Genomic DNA, 11617 nt, shown 5'->3' with positions numbered 1-11617 from the left:
AAAGATGTCTACTCTCGAGTCATTTTCTGTTCAGTTTCTTAAACCCCTAAGGCATTCAATCTTTAGGTCTTCTATCACTAGGAGAAATCTTCACCTCAAGTGTTCATCTAGTGTAATCGGGTGAAGACACAGCGCCAGGCGCTGGGCTGAGAACCTGCATAACGACTGTCTGCCCGGAGACAGGTGAGGCGCTTCAGCTCCGGCGCCGATTGGTTCCCTCCCTGGGAACTCTCCAATCCTACTATGGATGGAAGCTTTCACAGATTTTTATTCTCTGAAGTGAGTACTTCAGAGCCACCAGGCAGGAGCTGAGTTGACTGCCACCTTTTTCCTCTGTTCTCAGTGATGTCTGGGAGGATGACTCTGTGCATCCCCCGAGGCTTCTGGACAGCAGCTGTGATGATGATCCTGGTGGTGCTGAGCATCCCAGGGGCTGAGGGCAGAGATTCTCCACGTAAGTGCAGGACACCTGCTCCCCAGAGCCACTGCTCTGGGGAACAGGCTCTGAAGGACCTTTTGGTGGGAGTGTGGAAGGTTCTATGATCTCAGAATATAGACTTTTATCACAGTTTCCTCTCTTTGGGGAAGGGAGCTCTGTTACATTCTCATGTCCACCTCTAAGGATGAGATGAGGACATCCCCATCCTGTGGGCTCAGTCCTCCTAATGGGGTAGAGGAAACAAAGTGTGCATCTGCAGCCACTGACGGGACAAAGTGACATTGGAGTTATTTTTGAAAGTAACAATTTGTCCAAAGAAGACCCAGTAGGATTTCTTATTTCTGGGTCCCCCAAGACTTTGTCTAGGCTATGCACTATGGGATTGTATGTTGGGGAGACGTAGGGCAGCAACGGTCTCTGTCATCTTAGGCTTTGGTACAAAGGACTCTATGTTCTACTGGATTCTGAGTGGAGTGCACATGGGCATGAACTCTTGGTGTATGAGTGACGCTGACTGGGTGGCCACAGACAGGGAGTCTTAACTTCGAGTCTCACTAGTTTATGGTCAGATAGTAGCTCGTGTGGCATTCGGAGACTTGAGATGATGGTGGACTGAATGTAGGAGGAAGGAGAAAGTAAGGAAGGGAAATAGCACATACTGAGGAACGGTTTCATCGATCGGGTTAGGATCTTACTATAAGTTCTCTTGGATCTTCCTAATACTCCTATGTGTAGGTTTTATGACTTCCGTTTTACAAATTATACTTATGATAGGAAATACTCTGTTTAGTAACCTACTCAAGCTGGTCATTGGCACAGGTTACCTGGAATCTATTTTATCTTTCTGAAAAGCCTGTTCTTTCTGTGAATAAAATGTTTCTTTCTAGGGCTTGGAAGGCCTGGGTTCCTTCTAGCCCTGCAGGAGTGAGCAGACCTCACACTGCAGGGGGGTGGGCGGGGTTGACAGAAACTCAGAGTTAACCCAGGCCTTGGAAGAAAGGCCTTTTGCTGGGGACCGGTAGAATACGCTTGTCAGGAGGAAGTCGAGCTCAATTCTGGACCTTTCTTCACATTCCCTTGAACTCTGGTGCTAATGGGGACACTTGTTTGCCTCTGAGGTTCCTGGAGTCCACAGTAAATGGGGTATCTTGTGGGCACGTCCTGATCCCAGTGCAAGTCGGGATGTAGGATCCACCTGACTGCCCTGTTTAGCTCAGTTGTGAGGCTCAGGCCGGGCTCAGGGGTGACAGGGCTTGCCCTTGGAGAGGGGCTTTCCTGCCTCCCTTCCCTGGATGAAGGCAGGTCTGGAAGCTCTCGAGGAGGGCGGGCAGGCCTGGCAGAGAGGGTGCTCAGGGCCGGGTTGACAGGCATCAGAGCCCGGAGGCCTTCAGGTTTCTCGGGCCCTGGCCCTGCCCCTGCCCCAGATGCCTGCCAGGGCGGTGGCCGCTGCTTGGGCTGAGCGGTGGAGGCCTGACTGACCCGGCGTCTCCCCGCAGAGGATTTCGTGTACCAGTATAAGTCCCAGTGCTCTTTCACCAACGGGACGGAGCGGGTGCGGTTTCTGGCTAAACACATCTATAACCGGGAGGAGTACGTGCGCTTCGACAGCGACGTGGGGGAGTTCCGGGCGGTCACGGAGCTCGGGCGGCCCTCGGCTGAGTACTGGAACCGGCAGAAGGAGATCTTGGAGGAGAAGCGGGCAGTGGTGGACAGGGTGTGCAGACACAACTACGGGGTGGAAGAGCTCTTCACGTTGCAGCGGCGAGGTGAGCGCACCGTCCTCCCCCCGCGGGCTCCCCACCCAGGTCCCCTCACGGGACCCCTGGCCCACGTGCGCACAGGGAGGCAGGGCGTGTCCCCCGCGAGGGGCCAGAGCTGGGGGACTGAGCCCGGCCCTCTGCCTTCTCAGCAGACATGGGTGGGTCATTTCGGGGTGGGGGGAGCAGCGCTTCCGAGGCTCATGCCCCCACTCCACGCACCCCATGTCGCGCCCTGAGACCCCTTGCTTCCTCCCTCCCCACCTTTCCTAAGCGAGGCCCCTGAGCACCCCCAGCCCCGCCCCGGGCTCCTGCAGTGACCTGTCCCTGGGGCCGCAGGTGGGATGCTCAGTGAGCTGCATGCACACAGCTAGTAAGTAAGGCAGAGTCGTCACACGCCGAGTTTTGACTCTGGTTCAAATTATTAGTCATCTTAATTCTGTTTTCCGTAATGGCTGTCCCTGGGCCTGGACATTTCTGAGGCGAGGCCCTGCCTAGTGTGTGACACAGGGACGGGCAGGTCGTGTGAGTGCAAACCTTTGCGAATTCATGAGTAAGTGCACTCAGCTGCACATCCACTTAGGCTCAAGAAAAATAGCAGAGGAAATAAGACTTAAAAACGGACCCTATTATTATTCTTTTCTGCTTTGTTTAATGCTTTAAAGTAAACTTAGTGATTTGGATCTTACTTAATGACCTAGGAGTTGTGAATGCAAAGAAGATAGTGTTAACTAGAAATATAAACTATTTGTGAAAGGCGGTGTGAGGCAGAATTTTAATTTCTTAGAAATTCGCAACGCATGTCAGTATATAAAGAGCTGAAGTTTTGGAGTCAATCAATGGATGCTACTCAATTATTGAATAAGATTTGTCTCAGGTTTCATTTGGCCTAAGCCCTGCATATCCTGTTCCCCCTGGGTCACCTCCTCAGGGCATCACCATCCACTTCAGGGGTAGACACCCTTTCTGGAAGTTAATTGTAGCCATTTAATACCTATCTATTCTAGAAAAGTACCTTACCACCCACTGTCTATATTGCGCCATTTCATTTCACAACTAACCACCTTGCATGTTAGGGATTAGCAGCCACTTTATCTGTCAGTAGGGATGGAGGGAAAGCAGTCCAGATTTATTATTTTTATTTTTGAAAATGTTATAAATAGTAGCATGTGTAATGCAGCGATCTACAATTTAAAAATGCTTCATTTTATCGATTAATATCAACAGAATAACTTTCCTAGAATGATTGCTATTATTTCTTCAGACTCTAAAAAGTAAGCTGACTCCCGTGTTCATGCAAACTAATAAGGTGGCCAAGCTGAGATCCGAATCCAAGACTTGGAATCCAGAGATCTTTCCATGCTGGTACCAAGGGAGGACTTTTCTCCATGGGGAGACTTGCTGTGTAGTCTCACATCTCATTGTCTTTTCTTGTCTGTTACTCCCCTCAGTGGAACCGACAGTGACCATCTCCCCGTCCAGGACAGAGGTCCTGAACCACCACAATCTGCTGGTCTGCGCAGTGACAGATTTCTATCCAGGCCAGATCAAAGTCCGGTGGTTTCGGAATGACCAGGAGCAGACAGCTGGTGTCGTGTCCACTCCACTTATTAGGAATGGGGACTGGACCTTCCAGATCCTTGTGATGCTGGAGATGACTCCCCAGCGAGGAGATGTCTACACTTGCCATGTGGAGCACGCCAGCCTCCAGAGCCCCATCACAGTGCAGTGGCGTAAGGAGAAGTTTGTTTCCTGTCCTGATGAGCCCCACAGACAGAGGGCAGAGCTTCCTCTAGCCCATCCCATTCTATTTGTTATCCTTGATGTCACTACTGAGGTGGAGATCACAGGAGATTCGAGTACCTCTTGTCCCATGGCAGGGGCATCAGGAGAATCTTGATCTCATGGTCTTTCTAGATACTAGAGAGATCATTCTCCATACCTTGGCCCCACAATGCAGCCCTGTAGCTCTGAAGGGTTTACTGCCCTGGCTGCTGACTGGGGCCTTGGTGTTTGAGGTTATGGATGTGTCTGGAGGAGCAGGTTTCAGCCTCCCTCCTTCCCCCCACATACCCACTGTGCGCAAGGATCTAATGGTGGGTCCTTCCCTCTCCTGGGGGTGGTCAGGTTCACCAGGTACCTCCACCTCCGGTACCTCAGACAGGACTTCAGGCTTCCCAAAGGGACCCTGTGGGGTGTGGGGACAACTCTGACTCTCAGGCTCTGCTCCCCAGGGGCACAGTCTGAATCTGCCCAGAGCAAGATGCTGAGTGGCATTGGCGGCTTCGTGCTGGGGCTGATCTTCCTTGGGCTTGGCCTTATCATCCGTCACAGGAGCCAGAAAGGTAAGGAAGGCATTCTGGGGAAATGAGGGAGATGGGCTATGCCTGAGACCTTTTGTTCAGGGGGAGGGGGGGGTTGGCTCTGTCTCTAGATTAGCTCTTTCCTTCTGACTGTGAAAGGAAGGAGGCTGGGCTGGTGGTGGAAGGAGAGGGAACCACCTAGGGGGAGACTCTGGAATCTGATTTATTGGTTGAAAAGGAGCCCTACCACAGAGGTAACAGGTGGAGCATATTCTAGGGCTTCCTTGTAGTTCATCACTGGCTCCCTGGCTCCTTTCTGAAAGTTTCTTTCTGTAAGAGGGTCAGAGCATCTGCTTCCCTTACTTCTGGTGACAGTGTCATTGATTTTGGGAGATTTTAGCTTAGGGCAGTTAAGGTCTTGGAGTGGATGAGTGGGGAGAAAGTAAAATTCAGTTAAGTTGCTTATCTCACCTCCATTTGGGGTGAGGGAGAAGGTGGCTATTTGTGTAATGAGACCTTTTTTTTTTATTCTGTATCACTTTATTTTGTAGGATCTCGGGAGTCTCCACCGGCAGGTACTGTTTCTGCTCTGATTCAGTGGGGTTGTAGGGACAGGTGAAAGGGGGAAGAGCATGAGGTGAGTGTACCTGGGCACAATGGTCCCAGTTCATGGCCTATTCCCTGCTACAGAGATCAAGAGTTAGGGGGGAAGATTGCCCAGTTTGTGTAGGCAGATCCAGAGTTGTTCCCTGGAACCAAGCCATAACGTTGGTGCTATCTGTCTGTGAAACTCGGAACCAGAGCCACATCTTGGGTGTTAGACACCAGGATGATGCCCACTTTGTCTTATGTGTTGGTGGCTCCTGCCTCTGTGAATTTACATGTGAAAGGCCACTAGTGGTGCAAAGATGGTGAGTTATTATGTTTACTCAAAAGACTGACACATTTGTATATCCCCTTAAAGGACAAGAGCTGCTCCACTGCCTCCCACACATCTGTGTGCAGCTGGAGTGCCATGTTCTCTTTAGTTGGTTTCACCTTTACAGAAATATTGGGGGAGGTGATGAGTACCTGCCCTGGCCCTCAGCTTTCTCTGGTGCTGCAGTGGCCCTGAGAGGAGGGGAGAGGGCTCATCTGTCAGAGTCTCCTCTGCTGATCACTCTCTTTTCTACAGGGCTCCTGCACTGATGCCTGAGGATACCGGGGATTCCATCCTTTGTAGTGTCCGTCTGTCCCTGCCCAGAATTCCCAGCTGCCTGTCAGACTGTCCCCCACATAGATCAGAGTCCTACATGACTCTGAGGACTCTTGAGGATCTGGTTGTGATTCTGCTTCCTGCATTGACCTGTGTGCTCCCTGCTATAGGATCTACTCAGGCCCCAAGGGATTTTCCTGTTTCCATTCTTCCTTCACAGATTGTGCAAGAGAAGCACATTGAAGCCATTTAACTGAAGATAGAGATTTTACCATAATTAAATGTGATTATGAGTTCTCTGTACCCTGAGTCTTCTTAACTTGGTGGAGGAAGCAAACCAGTGCAGAATGAAAGGGTCAAATTGCTCCTTGAAGGGAGACCGGAGGCATCTGGGGTGCCAAATGAAGAGCAGGCGGGGGAGATGGAGATGGAAAATCAATTCAATAGTCACGTCCTTCCTGGATATTGAGTATTGTTCAGTGCAATGGCCTAAGGAGGAGCTGGCCTTTCTTTAGGTTTGCTGAGTATTGTGTATGTAAGCTTACAGTGGAAGTATCCTGGCATGGGTAATAGTGGCCCCCGGTGTCTCTGAAAACCACAGTGACATTTCAAATAGATCTTGGCAAGTCACACTGATCAAGGTCCATTTTTATTTTTGAAAAAGTATAACTAGCAATATAAGTACTATATTTGGTTTCACATGATAGATACCGAAGTCAAGTGTACTCTGTTTATGTTACAAGGAAGTCTGAGGTCAAGTTGATTTCAGAAGTTACTAGATCCAGACATTTGATGAGATGTTCATCTCTCTCTTTTTTTCATTATATTTCCATGTGTGCCCCTATTTTTCTATGTGTCTCTCCTTGTCCCTTTAATATAATACTTGACGTATTTCTTTTATAACTGGAAGTGTGTACGTCTTAATCCTCTTGGCTTATTTTGCCTATCCTCCATCCATCTGCCCTGTGACAACCATGAGTTTGTTCTCTGTATTTATGAGTCTGTTTCTGTTTTTCTGTGTGTTTGCTCTATGTTTTGTTCTTTAGATTCCACACATAAGTGAAATCATATGGCATTTGTCTTTCGTTGTCTGACTTATTTCACTTAATATAATATCTTCCAAATTCATCCGTGTTGTTGCAGATGCTAAGATTGAATATTCTTATGGTAGAGTAATATTGCATTGTAATATTAAAATTTAATATTATGCATAGTATTGCATGTAAGATGTGTATGCCACAGCTTCTTTATCTATTCACATATCAATGGACACTAGGGCTGCTTCTATATCTTGACTGTTGTGAATAATGGTGTAATCAACACAGGGTTTCTGGACATCTTTTTGTGTCTGTCTTTGCCTCTCTGTCTCTGTTGTGTCTCTCACTCTTTCATTGCGTCTCTGCCTGTCTCTCTACTAACTACACCTTTGCCATTATCTATTGGGATCTCTTTGTTTCTTTTTGCATCACTCTTTATTGTCTGCACATATCTCTTCAAATCAGTATTTTGTATTCCTTGGTAAATACCTAGTAGTGCAATTGCTAGATCCTAGTGTAGTTCTGCTTTTAACCTTTTGAGAAACATCCATACTGCTTTCCAGAGCAGCAACACCAGTGTGCACTCCCACCAACAATGTAAGAGAGTTCCCCCTTCTCCCCAAGTGTGCCAATATTTTTTGTTTATGTTGTTAATTGCAGCCGATTTGACTCTTGTGAGGTGGTATCTCATTGCGGTTTTGACTTATATTTCCCTGATGGCAAGTGGTATTGAGCATTTTGTCATGTGTCTGTTCACCAACTGGATGTCTTCTTTGGAAAAACGTCTATGCATGACTTCTCTTTTTTGAACTGGGTTATTTGTGTTCTGAGTGTTCAGTTTGTAAGTTCTTTATGGATTTTGGATACTAATTCCTTATCAGATATGTCATTTGCAAATATCTTCTCCCACTGCATAGGCTGCCTTTTAGTTTTGTGGATTGTTTCCTTTGCTGTGCAGAAACTTCTTATTTTTGCTGGAGTCCTTTGTGTTTTCTAGATAGAATATCATGCCATCTGCAAATAGTAAAAGTTTGATTTCTCCCTAGGTGAATTGGATGCCTTTATTTCTTTTTGTTGTCTGATTGCTGAGGTTAGGACTTCTAGTACTATGTTGAACAACAGTGGTGAGAGCGGACATCCTTGTCTTGTTTCTGACAAGAAACATCATTGAAGATTATATTAAACGTGGTGTTTTTGTCTATGGCCTTTATTATGTTGAGGTATGTTCTCACTGACCTGACTGTGCTGAGGGTTTTTTTTTTTTTTATCATGTGTGGATGTCATACTTATTAAATGCTTTCTCTGTATCTTTCGAGAAGGTCATATATTTCTTATATTCTCTTTTAGTTTTTTTTTTTTTTAAAGATTCTACCTATTTATTCATGAGAGACACACACACAGAGAGAGACAGAGACATAGGCAGAAGGAGAAGCAGGCTCCTTACAGGGAGCCCAATGTGGGACTCGATCCTGGACCGGGATCACACCCTGCGGTAAAGGCAGCCGCTCAACTGCTGAGCCCCCCAGGCATCCCTTCGCTTTTATTAATGTAGTGTATCATGATGATTGATTTGTGAATATTGAACCAGCCTTGCAGCCCAGAAATAGATCTCACTCTAGCATGGTGAATATACTGTTGGATTTGGTGTGCTAGTGTTTTATTGAATTTTTTTACTGAAAAATTTTCATCCAGGTTTATCAGGAATATTAGACTATAGTTCTCTCTCTTACTGGAGTCTTTATCTGGTTTCAGAATCAAGGTAATGTCGGCCTCACAGAATGAATTTGAAGTCTTCCTCCCATTTCTTTTTTGGAAAAATGTGAGAAGAGTGGATATTAACTCTTCTCTAAATGTCTGGTAGGATTCTCCTGGGAAGCCATCTGGCCCAGTCATTTTGTTTGTTGGGAGAGTTTTTTTTATTATTGATTCAGTATCTCTGCTGGTTATTGGTCTTTTGAAGTTTTCTATTTCTTCCCATTTCAGTTTTGGTAGTTTCTATGTTTCTAGGAATGCTTCCATTTCTTCCAGGTTTTCAATTTGTTGGCATATATTTTTTCATAATAACCTCTTAAAATTGTTTGTATTTCTGTGGTATTGGTTGTGATCTTTCCTCTTTCAATGTTGATTTTATTTATTTGGATCCCTTCTCTTTTCTTTATTGATAAGTCTGGTTAGGGATTTATCAATTTGATGAAGTTTTTCAAAGACCCAGCTCCTGGTTTCATTGATCTGCTCTATTGTTTGTTTGTTTTAGTTTCTGTATCACTTATTTCTGCTCAAATCTTTATTATTTCCTTACTTCTGCTTTAGGCTTTGTGTGTTGTTCTTTTTCCTGTAGCTGTAGGCTCCTTTCAGTGTTCGATTAGGTTGTTTATTTGAGACTTTTCTTGTTTCTTAAGGTAAGCCTGTATTGCTATATACTTCCCTCTTAGGTCCACTTTTGCCCTATCCCAAAGGTTGAGACCAGTGTGCTTTCATTTTTATTTATTTCCAAGTATTTTTTATTTCTTCTTTGATTTGCTGATTTACCCATTCATTGCTTAGTAGCATTTTGTTTAACCTCTATGAATTTCTTTCTTGGGATTGCCTTTAAGTTTCATAACATTGTGGTCAGACAATATGTACAGTATGATCTCAGTCTTTTTGTCTTATTGAGGCCTGATCTGTGACCTAGTGTGTGACTGTTCTGGAGACTGTCCTTGAAAAGAATGTGCATTCTGCTACTTTAAGATGGATGTTCCAGATATATCTGTTAAATTCATCTGGTCCAGGGATTTCTGGGTGGCTCAGCAGTTCAGCACCTGCCTTCGGCCCAGGCCATGATCCTGGAGTCTCGGGATGGAGTCCCACTTCAGGTTCCCTGCATGGAGCCTGCTTCTCCGTCTGCCTGTATCTCTGCCTCTCTGTGTGTCTCTCGTGAATAAATAAATAAAAACTTAAAAAAAAAGTTCATCTGGTCCAGTGTGTCATTCAAAGTCATTGTTTCCTTGTTGATTTTCTTTTCTTCTTTTTTCTAAAAAAGGATTTTATTTGTTTGACAAAGAGAGATAGAGATAGAGAGAGAGAGAGACGGAGAGAGAGAGAGAGAAAGAGAGAGAGAGAGAGAGAGAAAGCACAAGTAGGTGGAACAGCCAGTGGAGAGAAAGGGAGAAGCAGTCTCCTTGCTTAGCGCTGAGCATGGAGCCCGATAAGGGCTCGATTCCAGGACCCTGGGATCACTATCAGAGCCTAAGGCAGCCATTAAGAAACTGAGCCACCCAAGCACCCCCCCCTTGTTGATTTTCTGCTTAGATGATCTGTCCAGTGATGTAACTGAAGTGTTTTAGTCCCCTACTATTATTGTATTATTACCAATGAATTCCTTTGTTATTCATTATTTTATCTATCTAGGTGCTCCCATATTGGCTGCATAAATATTTCCAATTGTTATGTCTTTTTATTGGAGTATCTACTTTATTATGATATATAATATCATAATATATTCTTCATGTCTTGTTACAGGCTTTGTTTTAAAGTCTCATTTGTCCAATATAAGTATTGCTATTCTGGCTTTCTTTTGACAAGCATTTGTGTGATAAATGTTTCTAAATGTTTCTCCATCCCCTCATTTTTTTTTTAAAGATTTAGTTATTTATTTATGATACACACACACACACAGAGAGAGAGAGAGAGAGAGGCAGAGACACAGGCAGAGGGAGAAGCAGGCTCCATGCCAGGAGGCCGACGCGGGAGTCGATCCTGTTACTCCAGGATCGCGCCCGGGGTCAAAGGCAGGCGCTATACCTCTGAGCCACCCAGGGATCCCCAATCCCCTCATTTTTAATCTACAGTTGTGTTTAGGTATAAAATGAATATCTTGTAGCCAGCACATAGAAGAGTGGGGTTTTGTTTTTGTTTTTGTTTTTTATCCATTCTGACACCCTGTGTCTTTAACTGGAGCATTTATTCCATTTACATTCAGAGTAATTAGTGATAGATTGTATTTAGTGCCATTTTATTACTTGTTTTGTCATTATTTCTGCAGGTTTTCTCTGTTCCTTTGTTGTCTTTGTCACTTTTGTTCTTTCCTTTCCACTCAAAGATTCCCCTTTAATATTTCTTCCTGGGGTGGTTTGGTGCTCATGACTCCATTAATATTTGTTTGGGAAACGCTTTGTCTCTTCTTCTATTCTGAATGATAGCCCCGCTAGATAGAGTACTCTTGGCATCAGATTGTTCCCATTCAGCGTGTTGATATATTATGCCATGCCCTCCTGGCTTGCTCTATTTCTGTTGAGAAATTTGTATCTAACCTTATGGGTCTTCCGTTGTAAGTTAAGGACTTTTGCTGCTTTTAGAAGTTTTTCTTTAGTTTTGTATTTTGCAAATTTAATTACAATATGTCTTGGTGTTAACCTGCTTTTGTTGATTTTGGTGGGAGTTCACTGTGCCTCGTGGATCTGGATGTCTGCTTCCTTCCCAGGATTAGAGAAATTTTCAGCTATTATTTCCTCACATAAATTTTCTGCACTCTCTTCTCTCTCTTCTTCTTCTGGGATGCCTATGATACAAATGTTATTACATTTCATGAAGTCACTGAGTTCCCTAAGTCTGTTGTTGTGTTCCCTAATTCTTTCTCTCTTTTGTCCAGCTTCGTTATTTCCCATTATTTTGTGTTCTATATCAGTTATTCATTCCTCTGCTTCTTCCAGCCTTGTATTCATGGTATCCAGTCTGTTTCCAATCTCGGTTATTGCATTTTTCATTTCTGACTGATGCTTTTTTAACTCTTTTATTTCTGTAGTAAGGGCCTGTGTGAAGTCTTTCATACTTTTCTCAAGCCCAGTGAGTATCCTTATGGTTGTTGTTTTAAATTCTCCATCAGGCATGTTACTTATATCTGTTTT

At 44.8% G+C, this 11617-nt stretch overlaps 1 protein-coding gene across 1 annotated transcript; it reads left to right on the top strand.

The window, feature by feature from the left end:
* Positions 1 to 234: 234 nt before the first annotated feature.
* Positions 235 to 5997, top strand: LOC140594626 (SLA class II histocompatibility antigen, DQ haplotype C beta chain-like). The gene is made up of 6 exons (XM_072729023.1): positions 235 to 454; positions 1936 to 2205; positions 3648 to 3929; positions 4431 to 4541; positions 5051 to 5074; positions 5674 to 5997. Exons 1-6 carry the CDS (start codon positions 346 to 348, stop codon positions 5685 to 5687), a joined length of 810 nt encoding a protein of 269 aa, XP_072585124.1. The 5' UTR covers positions 235 to 345; the 3' UTR covers positions 5688 to 5997.
* Positions 5998 to 11617: the final 5620 nt, after the last annotated feature.

Source organism: Vulpes vulpes, chromosome 1 (genome assembly GCF_048418805.1).
Source record: "Vulpes vulpes isolate BD-2025 chromosome 1, VulVul3, whole genome shotgun sequence".
Lineage (NCBI taxonomy): Eukaryota > Metazoa > Chordata > Mammalia > Carnivora > Canidae > Vulpes > Vulpes vulpes.
Note: the sequence above shows the minus strand (reverse complement) of the source record. Positions and strands in the feature narration are given on the sequence as shown.